The sequence below is a fragment of the Mus musculus genome, chromosome 4 (genome assembly GCF_000001635.26).
Source record: "Mus musculus strain C57BL/6J chromosome 4, GRCm38.p6 C57BL/6J".
Taxonomy (NCBI): Eukaryota; Metazoa; Chordata; class Mammalia; order Rodentia; family Muridae; genus Mus; species Mus musculus.
The window spans coordinates 135412075-135434446 of NC_000070.6; the positions used below are offsets into that span (position 1 = coordinate 135412075).

Genomic DNA, 22372 nt, shown 5'->3' on the forward strand with positions numbered 1-22372 from the left:
CCTCTGGCATCTTCTGGTAAATGTGAGTGGGGTGAGGGTGGGCCTGGGGGCTAGGAATTTGGGGTGCTACCCTCTTGAGAGTTCTGCTCCTTTCTAAATAGAACAGCTGTTTACTTTTAATTGAGACAAGGTCTTACTGTATAGCCCTGGCTGTCCTGGAATTCACAATGTGTAGCCCTACATTATTGTCTAGTCAGTCCTAGTATATACACTGAAGAGACTGCTCAATGAGCTGACTTAAAAAACAACAATTCTTTATTAGTTTCAACATCAACGTTTGTTACAGGTAATCACAAGTGTCTTCCGGGTCACAGTCTGCCTCTGTCACCTCCTTACAGGACAAGGAATGTTCGAAAGCCTCAGGACACAGGACAGTTGAAGCTGATAATGAACTGTGGCCCATCAGATCAACGATACTGAAATCACAGGACACACGGATGAGGCTCACTGACCAGTTTCCACACGTGCAGCGAGCATACTACAGTGCACAGACCAGGGGATTACAGACATGCTGGATTCGGGACTTAATCCAGCTGCAGGTTCAGTTGTGGGGATCAATGTGCAACAGCTGTGAATGCGTTCTCACACGTCAAAGACACACATGACGTGAATAGATACTCAGAGGCTGACAGCAGAGGGCACAGCACGGCACAGGACTGAGACCTGTGGTCCCTTAGTCCTCAATTGGACTTAGGAAGAGGGGTGCCAACAGGGAACGGTACAGAAAACCACAAATTATCTGCATAGATAGAAAAGAAACCCCCCTGTGTCATAAACGCACATCCGGTCAGGTCAGGCCATGTGGGACCTGCAAGGGTCTCGGGACCCACTTCAAGAACTGCAGGTTTCCAAGAGAAAGCACTAACCCGAGTGAGTAGGTGGTGTCTGCATGCTGACCGTATCTGGGATCACTTCTAGCCTTGACTAGAAACCACAGGGAAGGAATACGGCACGTTCCCAGCCGTGGACAAGATGCACAGTTGCTGTTATCTGTCCCTGGGATACCTGGACACCCAGGAATCCCCTTGTTTTTAGACAGGGTCTCGGTACATGGCCCAGGCTGGCCTTAAGCTTGCCAAGCCCTGGTACCTCTGCCTCCCAAGCGCTGAGAGGACAGCCTATGTCACTGTGCTGAATACACGGTAATCCTGACTATGAACTGCGCTCCACTCAAGACTGAGGGAAACAGTGGCACTCTGAGAGGGATGGCTTTTCTGGAGAACACACTCTTGAAGGGAGTTTGAAACACCAACAGTCATTTGTCATGTGGTTGCTCAAGGTTCATACATCGTACTCTCTCTGTGTGTGTACTTAAGTTTGTGTAGAATGAGTCCAGAACAGACTTCTTGGCTAGAAGTAAATATTTTCCCAGTTGCTCTGTACTGTCACACCAAGAAAAAGGAAAAACCTTATTCTGAGACGGTTTAACTCATGTAGCCCAAGCTAGCCCCGTTCTCTCAATCCTCCTGCCTCAGTCTCCTGCAGGCTGAGATTACAGGCCAGGGCCACCACACCCAGACAACGGTTTCCTTTAAGATAGATGTATTATGGAGCACAGAGGGAGGCTGGAGGTGACCCGGGGTGAGGTCTCAGGCTCTATAGAGAAGAAGGCAAGCAGGTAGGTGTGAACCCAAGGCATCAAAGAATCCAGTACACTCCCATGGTTTAATTATGCGTAAAGCTTTCCTCTGAAAACCAAATCCTCCAGTCTAAAAATAGTTTACATAAAAATATAAAGCCCAGGCCCACCGTTAGTCTGGAATAGAACTTGATTCTCTAAACCGAGGGAGAGGGACATTCCGTAGAACCTTTAACTCCATGCATCCTTTGTGCCTGGCTCCGCTCTCACTACTGTTTACATTTTAACATGTAAATTCTAACACATGGCATGAATGTGACTATCCAGGGAACCCAGATAAGGTGGCAACACAACTGCCAGTGGCCAAGGTAGCATCAAGTATGCAGATTTGAACTTCTTGACTTAAAAAAAAAAAGAATGTTCTTTCATTGAGGGGTAGAAAATGAAAGCCAAGACAAATTTTAAAACAGGGTTATGATCACATAGAAAATTAGAGAGAACGTGTACTGTATAACGGGGAACACACAAACTCCCCAACTGTGAGAACACACTTGCTGGCAGCTAGGGTCTACCTTACAATCAAATGAAGTACACTGCCGAGCTCAGCACTGCAAAGCACTGTAAGCCAAGGATGAACTCTTGATCTACTGCATTCGCCTCCAAAGTCTCAGGATTACAGCAGCTGTGTGCCTGCATCCAGTCAACTGGGAAGACCCACTGAGGCCTGGCGTTTGAGACCAACCTGGGCCACACTGAGCTGTCACCTCAAAACCAAACTCACTTTATCTGACAGATGACTTGGATCTAAAAACCAATGCGGGTGGAATCGTAATCTGCAACTGAATCTGCACGGAGGGCTCCCAATGGCAAACGCAGAATTCAGCATTCCACAGGACCTGAAGGCAAGGGACACTCTCCTGTTCTTGTCAGGTATGGTGGCACACACCCTCAGTCCTAGCACTTATGAGACAGAGGCAGGAGGAGCAGTTCAGGGTCATCCTTGGGACACAGCAAGTTTGAGGTCAACCTGGACTACATGGGACCCGGTTTTAATGACAGACAATGCACCTGTGTGCGTGTGTTTGTGTGTGAGCTCATGCATGCACGCTCATGAAATCAATCCTACCACAAAAGGACTCAGCCCTAACATGTCACGCAAAGTACACGGCTCTCATGGCTTCATTTCTCTACGTTCTTTTCTTTGCAGTTGCAGCTATGTTCCTCTCTGTTCTATGCCCAGCCCCTTCACCTAGGCCAGCCAGCTCTGAATACTTGATGAGTGGAGCAGCTGATGTACCTGTAGCCCAGCACTCAAAGGCAGGAAAGTCTGCAAGGGACCAGTGATGCTGAGTGACCTATGGAGGCCCCAACAACACATCTTCAAGTGTAAGAAGCAATTCTACCTGAGGGCCAACTGCAAGCAAAGGTGGAAATGATTGTTAAAGGAGGAAGCATAGACTACAACAAGCCCATGCCTACAATCCAAACAAACAGAGCCTGAGGAAAGAGAGTGGTCTGGGCCTCAAGGCCAGCTTGGGCTACATAATGAGTGACAGGCTAGCATGAGCTACAGCGTGAAACCTTATCTCAAAATCAACCAACCAACCAACCAACCAACCAAACAAACAAACCCAACCACCCCCAAAAGAATGATTACTTTCCCTAATCCATGGGGGAAAGGACAGGTGATTTTTCTTTCTGAACAGCTGAAATACTTGAATGGAAAACTTTGAAATGTGTGGTGCTCACCCCTCTAATTCCAGCACTTGGGAAGCTGAGGCAGGAGGATCACAGAGGACTTGAGGCCCAGGAGCTACAAAGTGAAACCCTGTCTTTGAAGAAAACAAAAGCAAACTGGCTCTCCCTATTTAAAGCGGTCTTCACAAAGTCTTATCATTATCTTCTAAAGTTAAGACGACTAACGTCCTTGATTACACGCACAGCACAGGAAACCTCAAGCAGTAGCAGGCCGGCATTAGGAGGGTCAAGAGAGTAACTGAAGAGCTGCCCCACAGACTCCAACTCTGTAGTCCTCAGCCAAGCTTCCCGGTGACACATCCCACTGGCAAAGGGAGATTCCTCCAGCAGAGCCGAGGCTGGGAAGGGCTGAGCTGGGAGCAGAGTCCTGTACACCACTGTCACTGACTGCCAAGAGAGGCAGGACAGACGGACAGCCAGGAGAGCTAAGAGCACATCTGCCCACGATATCTGGATCTGACAATCTCAGTCATTTGGCCTTTCATCCTCAAAGCTAGTGAAAAAATACTTGTGAGAAATGACTTCTACAAATGATTTTGTATCTCGGGTTTCTTCTCATGCAACAACAAAAAAAAGGTCATGTCTACTGAACAACACTCAGCCTTTGCTCAATATATTTGTTAAGACACTGCCACACCTGTACAAAAATACCCACACCAAAGTACTGAAACCGTAAGACTAATTTTTAAATCTGTAAAAATGGCAGTGCACTGGGTGACTCTAGTTCTGGCCTGTGGTACCCAATGCTCTACAGGTTCAAGGGAACTAATATTTCTGGGGGAGGAGACAGGTGCCACATGGTCAGGGCTAACCTTGTCACTTAAAGTGCCATTGAGAATACTGTTCAGAATTTCAAACAGCTGGCCGAATCTGCTACTTCACCCCACGTTCTGGCCTGGGGAGGCTGGCCCAACTGCCTGACGGATGCAACAGCATCCCTGGGCTGTGCTCCTAGACAGGCGCAGCTGTAGTGGTGGGACAGGCAGGCGCGGCAGGCACCGCAGCCGCTCAGAGTGCACAGTCCAGCCGCTCACTCAGTGCCGCCGTGGGAGCCTCCGGGCGCCGCGTCTGCGTGATTTTCTGTTTTGGATTTTTTGTGTCTTCTTCCTCTTCAGTTTCGCTCTCACAGACGTGCACCACCACACTGGGGGTGGACTCGGTTCCCGCGTGCAGTTCGTATTTCTCCCCTGCAAGCACAGGAAGGAGCCTTACTCCCAGTGAAGGAAATCAAGTTCTTCTATCTCCCAACTTCCTCTTCTACTACGTCATTCAGTGGCTGATTTTTTTTTTTTTTTTTAAGACTGCGTCTCATGAAATCTGGGCCAGTTAGAAACTTGCTGCTGTAGCTGAGGCTGACCTTGAACTCTAATTCTTCTGCTTCCATCTCCCAAGTGCTGGCATTTAAAAAAAACAAAAACAAAAACAAAAACTCCCTGGAGTCGCACTATGTAGCCCAGGCTGGCCTAGGCTCACTGTGTAGACAGGCTGACCTGGAACTCCCAGGGAGCTGCCAGCCTCTGCCTCCCAAGTGCTGTTAAAGTTGAGTACCACCATGCCCTGCAGAAATTCTATTTGTAAAGACACTGTCGGGCTAATGCGATGGCTCAGTGAGTAAGAGCACTTGATGCTCTTCCGAAGAGTTCAAATCCCAGCAACCACATGGTGGCTCACAACTACCCGCAATGAGATCTGATGTCCTCTTCTGGTACGTCTGAAGTCAGCTACAGTGTACTTATATATAATAATAAATAAATCTTTGGGCTGGAGCAAGCAGGGACTAGCGAGCAGGGCCGACCAGAGCGAGGGGGGTTGATGGGAGCAAGCAAAGGTCCTAAAAATTCAATTCCCAACCACATGAAGGCTCACAGCCATCTGTACAGCTACAATGTACTCATATACATAAGTCTTAAAAAATAAATAAATAAAGACACCGTCCCTTCTGTCCTGAGCCCTAGGAGTTAAATCCAAGCACTTCAGGCACCTTCAAGGCAGACTCCTGTTAGCACACACCTTAAAACCATCCTTCTCTTATTTTCAAGTGAAACTTCATGGTGCAAGCGAACCCAAGCACACCCTGTCCACCATGTTCATCTCCATGATTTTCAACTGCGCGTGCTCAGGAGTGCACATGCCACTGTATGAATATACACAGCTTCCTTCACTCGGGGAGGGCTTGCTTTGCAAACAGCTCCTGTCTCTTCCTATCTCTTCTCTTCTTGTCTCTTCTGTTCTATGCTTACTCTGGCTTTGTGCTCAGGAAGAAGACGAGAACCCATTGATTAGATTACATAAATACTAATTAAAATGTTAACATAAATGCTAACTGCTGTTCTATAGATAACTAAGGTGGGATAGTTAAATTCACAGTGGTGTTGGGGCGCCATGGGAGGCACTGGCTAAGCTCTAGGCAGCGGTGTCTACGGTAGGGCCTCTGCCATCGAAGAGCTCAACCGCCCAGGAGCATAGAGTGCCTTCTCAAAAGCCTCTGAAGTGCCCTAGAAGAATCGGCTTCTTGCAGTATTAAAGATGAGTGAGACCGAGCAAGAAAAGAAGGAAGTAAGAAGTGAAAAGAGAGAGAGATAGAACTTTGGAAGGGTGATAGGTCATTGTCACTGTCACCCAAAGCAGCTGCCAAACGACAGACACTGTGCTGACTGGCTTGCAGAGAGAAAGCAGTGAGGATGTTCACTAACCGCCTATATTAACTTCTGGCTGAATGGCTAAAGTTATCACGCTGCAGACAGCGTTTAATCCTTAGAACACACTCAGATAACCCAGGCTAGGCAACTGGCTGAGGACCACAGCACTGGAAAGTGTACAGCTCGAGTGTGAACTCAGACTGGTGTGGCCACACCGCCCACTGGACGGTGCTGGTGTTGCTGGGCTCTGCACCCCATACTGCACACAGTCTCCAACACACAGAACAGCAATGTCCGAGGACTCGGAGAGCGAAGGTGGAATGCAGTACCTGGGCCCAGCTTGGAGACAGCGCAGAGCAGGTCATAGTTGATCACTGGCATCGCATCTTCACTCTGCTTCCACCCCACGGGGGGTGAGGCGGGAGGGGAGATGAGGAACTGCTTGGTGGGTTGTGGTGGCAGTAAGTAGGACTTGTCCCGGGCCTCCCCGGACACCTGCACCTGCAGGGAAAGGCGTGCTTGTGAGCAGCTGTCCTTTCTTTTCTTTTTCTGAGACAGGGTTTCTCCGTGTATCCCTGGCTGTCCTGGAACTCACTCTGTAGGCCTGACTCACAGATCTCACGGTCTCTGCCTCCAGTTCTTAGATTAAAGGCCTGCACCATCACCACAGGGCTTTCATTTCCAACTTTATGGTAATTGTTACTTTCTTGGAGGGGTGATTAAAACTGTCTCTCAAACTGTCTGTGACCTTCCAGGTGGTGGACTGGAAGTGGCCACAGGCCCTGGACCCTTGATAAACGTGCTACTCTGTGGTCTGGGCTCTAAGTGACCCTTGGGCTCTACATAGTAGATAGAGGCTTGCTCCCCTGAGAGGTCAAACTGGGAGCCTTCAGGAGGCAGGGAGGCCTTTAGTCATGGGGACATACCCTAAGGGACAGTGGAACCCCAACCCCTTACTCTTCCCCCTTCCCATGAACGAAGTGAAGAGCTTTGCTCTGCCCCTATGTGCTACTGCACAGCAGGCTCACAGGAAAAGTGCCAATCACATGCAGACTGAAACCTGCAAACCACAAGCCGAGACTTTTCTCCTTTACAGCTGACTCTCCCAGGTATTTGCTAGTGGTGTGAGTGGGTGTGCTGGCTACTATATGTCAACCTGATGCAAGCTTTAGTCATCAAGAGACAGGAACCCAACTGAGAAAATGTCTCCAGAAGACCTGACTGCAGGCAGGAAGTTTTCTTAGTGACCAATGTGGGGAAGGCCCTGCCCATTGTGAATGATACCAGCCTGGGTTGTGGTTCTAGGTTCTATAAGAAAGCAGGCTGAAGCCAGGCACAGTGGCACACGCCTTTAATCCCAGTACTCGGGAGGCAGAGGCAGGCGGATTTCTGAGTTCGAGGCCAGCCTGGTCTACAGAGTGAGTTTCAGGACAGCCAGGGCTATACAGAGAAACCCTGTCTCAAAAACCAAAAAACAAAACAAAAAAAAGAAAGCAGGCTGAGTAGGCCGAGGAGCCAGTAAACAGCACCCCTCCATGGCCTCTGCCTCCAGGTTTCTGCCCAGGTTGAGTTCTTGCCTTGGCTTCCCTCAATGAATGGTGATTCATTATAAGTAAAGTACATACACCTTTTGTCTCCTGGGTGCTTTTGGTCACAGTGTCTCATCCCAGTAACTAATTCGCTGGGAAGGGCTGACTAACAAACACACTACTGTCTCAGAAGAGAGAAAACTGCATATGTGGTCCTCAGAGGACACAGGTTGGTTCTTTCCTTCCACCCGTGGATGAGTTCCTGGGATCAAACTCGGGCTGCCAGGCTTGGTGGCAAGCACCTTCACCCCCTGGGCCATCTTGATGACCCTTGAAGGTTTTGTTCTGTTTTCCCACGGATGTCATGTTCTCGGTGCCATTTTAGATGCACAGTGTTTAATCTGCCAACCTCGAAGTATCAGGACTTCCCTCACAGAGCCCTAGCTGAGCAAAATCGCCAGAAAAACGAATCCCTTAGGTGTTCGTCTCAGAGAAACAAGAACAGAGGCTCAATGTGCTCTTAAAATACATGAAATGACGTATGTGTAAAGTCAGAAAAAGCACGGCAGCCCTGGCTCACGTGACTGCTGACCTCACAGACCTCTGACCCCGTGCTGGAGCGGGAACTGGAGCAGGCTGTGTGCGCAGGCGCAGAACGGCCATTACCTGTGCGAAGTAAAGCTTCAGCTTCCGTCCGTGGAACTCACTCTCGTGGAGCTCTATCCGCGCTCTTGCCGCAGCCTCGGGCTTGCTGAAGTTGATCCTCACTCTGCGAAAGCTCTTGAACAACTGGAATGTGACCTGGTCATCGTAGAGGGTGAACAGGGCCTCAAACCTCTCCTGCACCGGGAGGGAAGACAGAATATTCCTGTTAACGGGAGACCTGCTAAGGGGAAGCCGCCAGACAAACTCCCTATGTTGCTCGCGTGGGCGCTGCGGCTCCTTTCTCACTGGTGTTCAGAGTTGCTACCTATTGTAGATTGCCTTGGTGCTGTTTGTATTTTGATGCTAATCCTGGCCCCAGCGAGGAGCGGATCACTACTCAGGTGATAACATGGGAACCCTGCTCCCCATTTTAACTGGTCAAATAATGGCTAGAGCCTGTGATTGGGCCATGGAAGAAAAAGGTGGGGCTGGAAGTTTTAGAGAAGAGGAGGAAGGAAGAAAGGATGATGAGATGAAGGCACAGAGAAAGGAGGATGGAGGAGAGCCACGTGGCCTAGAGGAGCCGCAAGTAGCAAGGGATCTCACAGCTGGGGACTAGAGTAGTGTAGTGGTCGATCTGCCCAGTCTAGGCTTATAGTTTATAAATATTATTAACTGAGTTGTGTGTTCTTGGCATGGGCATATTGGGTTTGGAGATTTACCAATACAAATCTGCCGGTAAATCAATAATTAATTTGGCTGTCTAGTGTTTTCCATTTGTGACGATTTAGATGGGCAAGAGAGAGACTGAAACTGCGGGGCTGTCTTTGGTGGTTGATGTTGCAGACCACCAGGTGTGGTCGGTCTGTGGAACAGGAGAGGTAGCTCCAGGCGTTTGGCTGGTTTAGCAAGCCAGGCCAGGGAACCAGGGCCAGATGGCCGGTTTCCCGCATTGGGCAAGGAGGAAGGCTACCGATTCTAGAGCCTAGCCGGACCATGCGTGGGCTTTTTAAAATTACATGCAATAGATACACCGTGACTCACGTGTTCAAGTCTGCAATCTGCACGGACTTAACAATGGCTACCTCTGTTAGATACTGCAGGTTCAAAGGTTATTATAAAATATTTATGATGTGTAAGACAACACACATACACACACACACACACACACACACACACACACACACACGCGGCTGTACACAGAACAGGAGCATGGCATGGCTGCTGTCAAGGCACCAACATACCCAGCAGTGATTCCTCTCACGGGAGACAGGAGTGTCTGGCACTCAGACCCTTCCCTGCTTCCTCGAAGTTCTAGGCATTTGTCTGCATGCTTATGTCTGACACTGGCGAGGGCTCCTTTGACTTCTTCCTCGTAGAATCTGAACAACACCCACTTAGCATGTGCACACAATCTAACGCAGGTAAATCACTTCCTACCTTTTGCTTTTTAAAGACTAGGTCTCACATAGTCCAGGTGGTCCTGAGTTCTATTTTTAAAAAAAGCAGGCAGAGCAAGCCAGTAAGCAGCACCTTCCATGGCCTCTGCATCAGCTCTTGCCTCCAGGTACCTGCCCTGCTTAATTACGTTCCTGTCTTGACTTCCTTCAGTGACGAACAGTGCTGTGGCAGTGTGCGACAAATAAATCCTTTCCTCCCCGAGTTGCTTTGGTCATGGTGTTTTATCACAGCAACAATAACCCTAAGACACTGGAACACACGTGCGTGCAGACACACAAGCACACACGGTCTGGGATACAGATACCCCTCCAATGGTTTTAAAAATGAAAACCGGGGCTGAAGAGATGGTTTAGTGGTTAAGAACATCTGCTGCTCTTACAGAGGACTCAGATTCATTTCCCAGCATCCACAGCAGGTGGCTCACAACCATCAACTCCAGTTCCCAGGGGTCCATTACGCTCACCTGGTTTCTCTCTAGGGATTCACTCACATATACACATAAATAAAACAAAGATCCAAAACAACAACAAAACAAAACAAAACACAGCACCAACAAGAGAAAACCAACAAGAACTCAAGCTTCTGCCGAGTCAAACCTTTTCCACATCACCCCCCTGAAGTAGATTCACAGGTCTGAAGCTCTGCCCCGTGACTCTTGAAGTTGAGTGTGTACTTACTGTTATCTGTGTGCACACGTGGGTGTGTGGGCAGCTGAGTGTGGAACTCATAGAGGGTCGTTCACCTTTCTGTGGGTTTCTAGGGAGGCTGTCAGGCTGACGTCACTAAGCAACAAGCACCTTCTCCCAGAGAGCCATCTCACTGTCCCCAAAATCTTTTTTTTTTTTTAAAGATTTATTTATTATTATATGTAGGTACACTGTAGCTGTCTTCAGACACTCCAGAAGAGGGAGTCAGATCTTGTTAGGGATGGTTGCGAGCCACCATGTGGTTGCTGGGATTTGAACTCTGGACCTTCAGAAAAGCAGTCGGGTGCTCTTACCCACTGAGCCATCTCACCAGCCCCCTGTCCCCAAAATCTTGTGACTATGATTTTCAGATAAAATGGTCCTAAGATCCTCTCAAGTCCAACATGCTTGTATAGTAAGTGCCGGCTATAAAGAGGAGAGTATCGGCAAAGGGTCTGTGCACTTCCCCAATGTGTTAAACCACTGCTAGATGACCTACAACTCAGAACACAAGGTGGGCAGTTTTTATACCGCATTGCTTAGGAATGGGGTATTCAGTACAGAAACAACCCCTTTCTTCTCCCTCTTGCTCCCTCTCTCTATCTCTCCTCCCTCCCTCCCTCCTTCTCTCTCTCTCTCTCTGAGACAGGACCTCTCTCCACAGCCTGGAACTCACTGTCCTGGAACTCACTCTGTAGACCAGGCTGGCCTTGAATCCAGAGATCCTCCTGCCTCTGCCTTCCAAATGCTGGGATTAAAGCGTGTGCCACCACCACCTAGCCTAGATAATTCTTTTTTTAGCAGAATATTTTCCATCAGCGATTGTTTGAACTTGGGGATGCTACATCCACTGATAGATACAAAGGGCTGGGTTAAATACATGTGCTTTCTTACACACACACAAATTATCTCTAATATGAAATTCAGAGCTCTTAAAAAAAGAGAAAGCAGGAGAGATGCTTCAGATTCCTGACCTGTGGCTAAACTGGGCAAAGAAACAGCATTTGTAAGTAAAACAACCAGAAAAGAACCCCTCTGTGGCTGGCCATGCCTCCCCGACCCCAACCCCCATGCACCGCACAGGCTCCCATCTCCAGAAAGGAGCCCTGAACCTCCCCATCACACTCCTGAGCCCAGTGCAGTTTCAAATGCCACTCTTTGCTCCGAAGCCCTAGGATTGAAACCCCGTAAGAGGCAACTTCCACTCTGCATCGCAATGTTCTGCAGGGAGGCCCAACACCCACCTCCCAGCCTAGGGTTCTTGACTCGGGTGCTGAGAGACTGAGAGTCAGTCATACAGAATGCCTGTTGCTCTTCCCTGCCTCATACTGTCTAACTAGTCTCAGTGTATCTGGTTTTCTCTGGCTGAAGATTCGTTTTTTTGCTGAAGTTCTAATTCTCACAGGTCTTCCTCAAGGCCACTTGTCCCTACGAGAGACTTGCTGAACCTGGCTGTGAACCTGTGTCCTTGACACCCCGATGGACTACAGGACTGTCCGCCCTGGGACTCAGAAGCTGAACAATGCACACTGTCCCCCAACCTAATGGGCATGGAGCCTTACTCTGCAGGCCTTTGAGCACCCAGGTATCTGAGCATGTATCCAGCTCTGTCCCTAAGACACTGGAAGGAAGCCCAGCCTGGGCTACAGAGTGAGAGCCACTCTCACTGAAAGGGAAAAATCTTTGCATACAGACTAGACCATTTAAAGGCCAAGTCTAGAGTGGTGGCTTCTGCCTGTAATCCCAGTGCTCAGGAGGCTGAAGAGGATCGCCCAGATGTCAGTCTGGGATACACAGTGAGACTAAGTCTTAAAGAAAGAAAAAAAAGAAAGACAGCTATGTAGGCTTTTATGAACGTGTGCTGGATACACACAGACACTTTGCAAGTCAATAATAAGTAGTTTAAAAGGAAATCCATTTTTCCTTTAAAGCCATAAAGAGCAATAAGAGCAATGTTAACTATGAGCTAATAACTATTCCTCATAGCCTCATAGTCCCCATAAGCCCCAGGAGAAAGCTGAGCTGCCTCTTTAGTGAGTGCAAGAAGACAAGGAGGAAGAAGCCAGGTATAAATAAATAAATAAATAAATAAATAAAATTTAAAAAAGCAGCAGCAACAGCACTTGGACACATCCTAGCATTCAGGAGTTAGAGCCTTCAGCTGCACCACAGGCCAATCCCAGGCAAGCCTGGGCCACACAGCCAGTTCCGCCTGAGCTACAAAGTTCTTCTGTCAAACAACAGTAGCATGTTAGGTAAAGGCAGACTTAGTGGAGGGAAGAAAGGTACCCAAGAGCAGAGACAGGCCCTGTACACAAATAAAATGTGCTAACGAAACACATTCTGTATATTTAATATCTTCAAGTAAAATATTTAAATAGCTTTTCTTCAATTCTAGTCTCCAAAACTCCATGAATAAGTGAATGAATAAAAACTGCATTCTTTTTTTTTTTTTTTTGACTTTTCAAGACAGGGTTTCTCTTTATAGCCCTGGCTGTCCTGGAACTCACTTTATAGACCAGGCTGGCCTCAAACTCAGAAATCCGCCTGCCTCTGCCTCCAGTAGTGCTGGGTGGGATTAAAGGCGTGTGCCACCACTGCCCAGCAAAATGTGCATTCTTAGCCAGGTATCGCCCTGACTCAGAGTTCACTAGTTCATTGTTCTTCCAGTGTGGTGGGAGGACTGGCTCTGAACTATGCCTGACGGTGGCACACTGAGACTCTCCTAAGGCACAGAGAGGGGCCAGCGTGATACACACTGTGTATATAATGTCACAGGCTCAGGGGCCAAAGCTATCTTTGCTTCCCACAGTGTGAGCGCAGGGACAGGGTGTGTGCCTACCTTTTGCTCTTGGACCTCAAACACTGCTTCATGGACACTGCAAGCAAAGAGTGAGGTGGGCAGGTCACTTAGGTCCATCATCTCTTCCAGTCCGTCCTCATTTTCACCGAAGACCATCTCCTCTTCCTCCTCCTGGTCGCTGCTACAGAGGTCTGACTGGCTGTCATTCCAAGATTTCAGGCTGTCTCGGAGCATCTTCTCTGTAAAGTTCTAGGATGCCTGCCAGATACTTCTTAAAGAAAAAACCGAGGAGGGAGAACTTGAAGGCTTTGTAATGTGGCACTCAATCTATTTCTCACGACAGCAATTCATCAAGCAAAACGATGTAATCCAGGAAAGATCAATCAGTATTTAAGTTAGCTCCAGCTCTCATGAGTGACTTTCCTGTCTACAAGTCTGATTTGCTTAGCAGATTTTAAGAGACAATGAAATACGAAGCAGAAAAAAACAAAAAAACAAATCCAAAAGCAAGTGCAGGATAGAAAGGGTAATGGGAGCGATCATATCAACATGTCCTTGAGTTTACAAGCAGAGACAGGGAAGGTGGGAGCCAGCACGGCCTTCACATATTTGTTTTGGGTTTGAGGTGCAAACACTGGAAGTGGCCCAGCAGAATCACACCCACTCGATCTGCTCGCCATCTGCACCGAGATGCCGTCTGTGAGGCTCTGCCTTTCTTACCCAGCCTGGTTTTTCTGAGCAGACTCCTAAGTTATTAAGTCACTTAGGCTCCCACCCCCGAGTTCCCTTTAAAAGATGTTCATGAACATGCAAGGCAAACCGGGCAGTGGTGGCACACACCTTTAATCTCAGCACTTGGGAGGCAGAGGCAGGCAGATTTCTGAGTTCGAGGACAGCCTGGTATACAGAGTGAGTTGAAAAACCAAACCAAACCAAATACAAAAACAAACAAAGGAAACACGCAATGCAAGCACACCCAGCACACACTTAAGCTGGGAGACAATCCAGGGGATGCACTTAGTCAGAGGCTTAAAGCTGATACTGTCCCTCTGTAAAATCCTGGGACAGAATCTGCCTGTGTCTGGTGCCCTTTGGACTCAACGTATTTCAAGATGGTGGTGGCATGGGACTGAAGAAAGCCCAGGGGTGGCAGGGACACTGAGCGGCCATGGTTATTATGACTGTGCTTCTGAGTTCCCCCTTCATTTGTGAGGACACAAGGCTGTAGATACACTATGGCTACACTATGCACATAGACTACATTTCCTACTGGTTACGAACTATGGGATAAAAATAGCAGAGCCTCCCATTATTCTAAAGCACTCAAGACAACCTTTGGGGGGGGGGGAAGCATCTATACCTGTTTCTGTCACTATCTGGGCACCTACTGCCAGGCACTGGGGACAGCGGGGCAAACAGTTCTCCTGTAGGCCCACCCAGTCACATTCTGCAACAGGCCTCATCCTGTCTACTACACTATCGAATTCTCCAATGCTCCTCTTCCATGGCACACAAGCCTGTTCATGTTGGGGTCCCCACCATCTGCTCTACCTTGCCTCCATCCCCTACTTCTCTTCCTGCCCACTTCCTGGAGAGAGCGCACATGTGAGCATGAGCGAGCTCAGTCACCTAGCTTGTCTCCTTCGCTGCACTCACTCCACGGCTTAGTCTCATGAGCTGGCTGCCAGTCTCTCTTGGCTTCAACTTCCCTCACTACTGACATGAAGGCCCCTAGGCCCCAGAGTCCCTTCCTTCACTCCCAGCCTCTCCATGCCTCTCTGGGGTTTTTGCGCAGTCTGCTCTGAAGCCGTTGGCTACTTAGTCCTCAGCTTGGTGTCCTGATTCTGTCTCCCCAGGTGGCAGTAGCAGTACCACATTGCCTTTCACACAATCGCTCCTAAGCCACGAAGCACCAAAGTCAGGGGGAAACGAGAACTGGATCTGCACGGCACGACATGGGAAGCACGGAAATATACCATGTCTCCAAGAAATTATGAGCCACCTCTTGGTGGCTCTGCCCTCTACAGCTGACAACTACGGATCCACAGATGACCATATTTGGGGATTGGAACCTTTCCCCTAGATCTACAATTAGATATTTAACTTTGTGCTAAACATAGGTTTATTCGGGTAGCCCAAGGTCTGACAATTTTTAGCTGATTATATTAATTATATTGCTGTGCCTGAACCTTTGGGTCTGAAGAGAGGCCCCCAGGAATATGTCTCACGGTGGCTTTTATGAGGGAGAGGTTGGACTCTATCATCACTCTGCTGCCTTCTCTGCTCTAAGCCTACATGACTGTTTAAAAATCGGCCCTAGCGACCAGACTCCCCAGGCCTTCAAATTCCCAAGTCCTCTCATAGTTTCTGACTCACAGCTGCTTAGAAAGGGCAGCCGAGCAAAAGCAGACAGCACCGAGCCTCATGTCACTGGCTTGTCAGCACAGACAGAAGATTCCGGTCCGTAAGGAATTAGAGATGGGCTCCCAAAGAGGTTGTGGAGGACGTCCTCAGGCAAAGAATGGGGCACAGCCCAGCACCGAGCATGCATGCACAAGGCGAGGAACAGAAATGTCTGAAAGCTGTGTGGCTTAGGAAATAATGTAGCCTATCTAGTTTATCTTTGCAGAGTGGTCTCTTTGCAACTTGTCTATTAGAGGCATTAGTTCTTTCTGTTTTGTTTTGTTTTTAAATTCCCCATTTTATTTATTTCCCTTCTTAAAAGATGTGAGAAGCCGGGCGTGGTGGCACACAGAGAGCCCTGGCTGTCCTGGAACTCACTCTGTAGACCAGGCAAGCCTCGAACTCAGAAATCCTCCTGCCTCTGCCTCCCGAGTGCTGGGATTAAAGGCATGTGCCACCATGCCTGGCTTCCCAGTCTACTTTTTACAACTATTTCTTTTTTCAAGGTCCTTCCTCCTATATGACAGAGAAGGACATAAAAACAGAGCATAGGGAACAATCCTTTGCTTGGTTTAGAATGTTGTATCTTCATTTCCTGTTTTTCTACCTTCAACGTGGGTTAACTTTCCTTTGATACAACTTCAAAAAGAAAGGATAAAAATGGGCTTAGGCATAGTGGCTCACGTCTGTAATCTCAGTCCTCAAGAGCCTGAGACAGGAGGACTGCCAGGAGTTTGAGGTCAGCCTGGGTTAAACAGTAAATTCCAGGCCTGCCTGGGTTACAGAGAGAGACTCTCTCCAACAAAACAACACATCTTTTTTCTTTTTTTTTTCTGAGACAGGGTTTCTCTGTGTAGCCCTGGCTGACCAGGAACTCATTTTGTAGACCAGGCTGGCCTCAAACTCAGAAACTTGCCTGCCTCTGCCTCCCGAGTGCTGAGATTAAAGGCGTGCACCACCATGCCCGGCAACAACACATCTTTTATCTTGAGTTACCCAACAGCCTTTTAAAACTATTTACCAGTGATTACAAAGTATACTATAATACAAATACTCCCAAGCCAGCATGGAAGCAAGATCCCTTTTCTACACAGCAAGACCCATCAATTTAACAAGGGTAAAATAGTACTGTCTACTCTAGTCTATATTCAAATTTTGTTAATTATCCTAATAATGGCAACAATAATGATTTTGTTTCTCCAAAATTACTCATCTATTGTAGCACTAAGATGGACTCAGGGCCTCTTACATACTGGGCAAGTGCTCTACCACTGTGCTCTTTCTCAGCCCTCTGTACCCATATTTTGAGACAGAGAGACAGGATCTTGTTAAAATGTTCAGCCTGGCTCTGGATAACCCCTTTGGCCTAGACAGGCCTTGAAACTTTTTTTGAAAGTTATTTATTTTTATGAATACGTGTACACTGTAGCTGTCTTCAGACACACCAGAAGAGGGCATTGACTTTCATTACAGATGGTTGTGAGCTACCATGTGGTTACTGGGAATTGAACTCCGAACTTCTGGATGAGCAGTCAGTGTTCTTAACCACTGAGCCATCTCTCTAGCCCCCTCTTACTTGAACTTTTGATCCTCTTGATTCAGCTTCCACATTAGCTGGGATTACAGGCCTATCCCATCAAGCCCAGATCAAATTAGATGATAATATTGCTCCGAGACTTACAGCTCTATATACTTAAAATAACAGACTGTGCAGATACACAGAACTCTAAACATATCTGATCAGTCCTCAAGTATCCCCAGAAGGGGTCAGGATCCATCTTCAGACCTTCAACACTGGAACTCTGAGGCCCTGCAGGACTCTGTTTAGACACATTACTCCACCTATGTGTTTCTGGTGGTGGTGGTGGTGGTGGTGGTGGAGTGTCTGCCGGCGTGTGGCATGCTGTGTGTGAGAGTCAGAGGACAGCTTTCAGGAGTTGCTTCTCCTACCATGTGGAACGTGGGCTGTGTTAGGCTTGGCAGGAAATGCCTCTACTCTTTGAGCCAGCTCACCAAACCTGCCTTGGTTTTTTACTTGGTTCCTCAAGTGCAAAATAGAGATAACAATAATCTTTTACCCAATAAAGATATTAGGAGAAATAATGCTCATATTCAGAGTAACACTTCACACACGGCTGTGCTAAGCAACTATTTAACACAAGCTTGATGTGAGTTTCCCTGTTGGTTGAAAGGAGCCCAATAGTACCAGAACTACTGTTAGAACTCATGTTTAGACTATAATATGGAATGAAAAAGGAAAAAAAAAACTGAGTAAATCACAATATAAAGGGAGAAAAACCCTAGCATTTAGTATGACCTCAAGGAAAGCAGAGAGGACCTATCAGGAAACCGAGCTCCCAAACAGCCACTGACTTAGTTCTCTGCTTCTAGTGTAAAGACAGATTTAAAACAGCCCGGAAAAGGCCACCAGGCCTTGTGTGAGCCTCACAGAATTTTATGTCATACATTATCTGCCATTTCTAGGTAGATATCGGCTATCTTGATGAAAATACGTGAGAGTTTTTGATGTTTTGTTTTTTGCTCAAAAGCCTACACTGTCAATCACTTTAGAATTTCCTGACATGCTAAATGCATTTCAAATGGAAAAGAGAAGTATGGACAGAGATAAGCTAGCCTTGGTTTCATGAGGGCAATAAGCAAACACTACAGGGCTGAAGCCCAGGCTCAGAGCTCCAGGCCTTGCCTGGCATCAGGAGGCCCTGGGTTCTGTCCCCAGCACAAAGGCTCTATTCCTGATTCCTGTAACTGTTGCAAGCCCCACCTGTGCTGATCCAGGCCTAGCATCATCTCCAGTGCTGATTCCTGCAACTGTTGCAAGCCCCACCTGTGCTGGTCCAGGCCTAGCATCATCTCCAGTGCTGATTCCTGCAACTGTTGCAAGCCCCACCTGTGCTGGTCCCCGCCTAGCATCATCTCCAGTGCTGCCCGGCCCTGGCTGGCTTCCCGCTAGGCTAGGCTAATGGTTTCCTCATGCAAACATTGCGTGAGTGGGAAGCCTCCAAGGACAGACCTTGACCATCTGCTCTGCTGCACCAGCCTGGGGACAGAGCTAAGCCATCAGGGCTGAATGGCAAGCAATTTCAGCTGACAAGGAAAAGGTGAATTCTTTCTCCTCTAGAATTTGTCAACAAAATATTATGTTTCCTAACTCCGGGAACATTCTAATCTCTTAGCCAGATTTGCTTCAAATGGAACTCCTGCCAACCCTGGGGCTCTGGTCTACCATGGTTCCCCTCTCATCTCTCATCCAGCATTCTCAGGTAGAACTCTACTACCTTTTTTTTTTTTTTTCTTGATTTGGTTTTTTGAGACAGGGTTTCTCTGTATAGCCCTGGCTGTCCTGGAACTCTATAGACCAGGATGGCCTCGAACTCAAAAATCTGCTTGCCTCTGCCTCCCAAGTGCTGGGATTAAAGGTGTGTGCCACCACTGCCCGGCTTCTTTTTTCTTTTCAGTAGTAGTAGTGACAAGAATCAACATAATAAAGTTGGTGGAACATTAATGTAAAATCGGTTATAGAGACTAGATTTTGGGGGCTAGAGAGATGGATGGCTTCGCAGTTAAGAGCACGTACTGCTCTTGCAGAGGACAAGAGTTCGGTTCCTAGCTCCCGCCTCTGGTGGTTCATAACCACCTGTAACTACAGTTCCGCAGGATCCAATGTCCTCTTCTTGACCCCACAGATATGTGCTTATGTGCATAAACTCACACACAGACACAATTGAAAACATGAATTTTTAAAAGTTATCCTTCTGGAGCTGGAGAGATGGCTTTTGCTCTTGCAGAAGACCTGGGTTCAGTTCCCAGCACCCACCCAGGGGCTCACAACCCCAGGATAGCCAATGCCTTCCTCAGACTTCTGAGGACCCCAGGCATGTCTGTGGCTCACAGAACAAGCAGACAAGACACTCATACACATAAACTTCTAAAAACCTAAAAATTACATTTCTGTATTCTGTTTTCAAGACCTAAAGTCACCGCATTTTTATTGATAATCTATAACTGTCCCTATCACTGGTGACATTCCTGCTCGGTGTGTTAGTATGAGAAAGACGAAATGTAAACACCGCCTGCCAAGGCTGTGGAGAGTAGCTGACTCCATTCCGTTTGCTGCATGTAACTCAGACACCCGAGCAGAGCCGGTTCTCTTCAGGGCACTGCTACTGCAGCTCAATGGCGAGAGGGTTTTTCTGTTTCTCTGTTTTCATATTGAGGATTGAACCTGGCATCTCCAGCATGCCGGTCAAGGGCTTTACCATTGAACTACATCACTCTAGGCCAGGCTGAGCTTTGTGTAGGTTTTTGGAGCTGGGTGGCAGGTCTGGAGCTCTAAGTTATAGTATCTTCATGCCTGCCCACCCCCCCTTTGGACCCACACTTCCTGTAACATCATGCAGCATTGCTTCTCGTGGGTTAGTGAGCACTCCAAGGTTTTAAAACCTTAAAATATAGCATGATTGAATAGTTAAAAAAAAAAAAATCAAATCTGTGTTCCCCCAAAACACTAAAAGCTCCTCTCTTGGAAACTGGCTGCCAATGAAGCAAATTGGAAAGCTGCAGTGAAGAGTAACAGGATACTGATTTCATCTTTTTCATAATCCTCCCACATCCAATGTATAACTGAACGCTAACGTGAAATCCCCATCAAAATGAACAACTGTGCATGCTGCATAAACACCCAGACTCTGAGACTTAATATATTCCTCAAATTCTGCCCTTTTACTTACTTCTGAGTTTGTGTACATGCATCAGGTGTGTGCATAAGCCCTCAGAGGTCAGAGGAGGGGTGGGATCACCTGGAACTGAAGTTACATACGGGTGCTAGGACTCAGAGCCCAGTTCTGTGCAAGAGCAGTAGGTGCTCTTAACAGTGGACATCCCCCGCCCCCGGCACACTATTTTGTTAACATATATTTATTGAATGTTTATATGTGTGTTTGACTGTGGCCTCAGCAACACTCAGGTATTAGTCAAAGGACAACTTGCAAAAGCTGATTCTCTCCTCCTGCCATGTTGATCCCCGGGATCCGGGAACTCCAACTGTCAGGCTTTGCAGTAAGTGTGTCTGTCTGTACCAGCTGAGCCATCTCATAGGACTACATATTGATATATTGGACTAGAGGTAATGGCATTGTGTTAAGATAGGTTTTATTTTGTTTTGTTGGGCAGGACCGTATTATGTAGTCCAGACTAGTCTCCCACTTGCTAATATTATAAACGTGTGCCACACCCAGTTCTTAAAATAACATTTTAAAGTAATCACTAATCATAGCTACAGATGGTCAATTACTTCTCTGGCCAACTAGTAGATGAGAGACTTCTACGAAAAGTTCAAGTAAATGTATTGTCCTAGATAGCCTTCAATATTGGGACGCGAATATATATATATTTGGTTTTAAACCCTACAATAAAACATCACTCTACATAATCCTAGTTTGAATCTGAAACATGGACGTGAGCCGCTAGAATCTTAATCCCCAGAGGAGATGATGAGATTTCGCACGGAAGCTGGAACCCCACAACCTGGAAACAGACAGCTATTGAAGGGTTCAAGAGGAAGCGGACAAGTTTCCAGATGCCAGGGAAGCAGAGAAGCACGAGGATTCCTGCATCCTGGGGGAGGGGAGGAGAGAGGGGAGTGGGGCTTCCACCTGCTGCCAGGAGGGTTTTACTAGCCACACCTTCCCTGCCCTCCGGGAGGGGGGGGCCAGGTTGGGCCTGACATCTTTCAAAAAGTCGAACTGCGGGTGGAGAAATTGCTGGTGGAGGAGAAAGGACCTGGGGGCGAGGGTTGTTTTGCAGGACGTTACCCCGAAGCTGCTGGGGGAGATCCTGGGCATCAGGCGGTTGGTCCTTAGCAACGTCTAGGGGGTTCCTGGAGGATCTGGGCAGCTGCTGCTCTAGCTGAGGCTGCTTTAACTTTCAGGGATCCTGGGGATCCATCACCCAGAGCTGCTGCAAACCTGTTCCGAGCGGCCGCGACCCGGCCCCGCCCTGCGAAGGGGAGACTCACCTGTGCGCTCGAGGGGAGAGGCCCGAGGGGGGATGCCCACGAGCGCGGCCTGGGGCGGACAGACCCTCACCACCCGGAGCCACCACGCCCTCAACGCGGGCCGCAGCGGCCGCCTCAGCCGGCGACACGGGCGGTGACCTAGGGCTGAGCGAGGTTGCCAGCGTCGCGCGCGCTCCCGGGCCCGCGCGCCTCGCGCCCTCCCTGGGTTCCTCGCGCCCAGGGGGCGCGCTGCGCCGGCGCACAGACAGGAGGGCGGGGCTGACAGCTGGGTGGGCGGGAGTCGCCGAGTGGTGGGCGGGGCTCTGGGGGCGGGGGTGGGTTCTGCGCGCGCGCATTCGCCTGCTCCTCTTGGCTGGCTGGCACTGGCTTTGAGGGACTTGGGCCGGCACTCTTTTTTTTTTTTTTTCCCACCCCCCCTGGGCCGGCACTCTTAAGGCAGAGGCTTTCCTTGACCTCCAGAACGGGACTTTTGATGTCCCCTTGGTATCCGCCGCCCCCAAGAAACATTTTCTCTCTCTTTTTGCTGACCTCACGTGACAGTGACAGGAACAGCTAGCCGGGATACTAGGAACCTTCTCGGGGCGGGTTCCTGTGAGCTTAACCCGGGGTAGCCTTCTAGGAACCTGGCAGCCGGATGTGCCCGACCTCGCCCCGCAGCTCCCGTCGCCCAGTAGAGGCGATGGCGACGTGGCTGTGCTATGGGTGTCACCAGGTGTGTGACTGCGCGCGCCCCATCCCTCCCTCCATTGCACCCAGCACAGATGTACAATATTAATGATATTTGCGTTTGCCTTTCCACACAGTCTTGCTTATCTCCCTTGGAGATAATGGAACA

The 22372-nt window shown here is 48.4% G+C and overlaps 1 protein-coding gene and 1 non-coding gene across 3 annotated transcripts; both read right to left on the reverse strand.

The window, feature by feature from the left end:
* Window positions 1-233: 233 nt before the first annotated feature.
* On the reverse strand, window positions 234-21797 carry Rcan3 (regulator of calcineurin 3). 2 transcript variants are annotated; one of them, XM_017320317.2, is made up of 5 exons: window positions 21538-21797; window positions 13140-13368; window positions 8172-8345; window positions 6306-6477; window positions 234-4524 (listed from the first exon to the last, which is right to left on the reverse strand). In XM_017320317.2, the coding sequence occupies exons 2-5, from the start codon at window positions 13332-13334 to the stop codon at window positions 4346-4348; spliced, it is 720 nt and encodes a 239-aa protein (XP_017175806.1). In that variant the 5' UTR covers window positions 13335-13368; window positions 21538-21797; the 3' UTR covers window positions 234-4345. The 2 variants fall into 2 exon arrangements, with proteins under 2 accessions (XP_017175806.1, NP_075356.1); NM_022980.4 differs by having other exon boundaries at window positions 235-4524; window positions 13140-13371; window positions 21538-21731.
* Window positions 4481-4559, reverse strand: Mir700 (microRNA 700). Its single transcript, NR_030481.1, has one exon. It is a non-coding gene; the product is annotated as a microRNA 700 (primary transcript).
* Window positions 21798-22372: the final 575 nt, after the last annotated feature.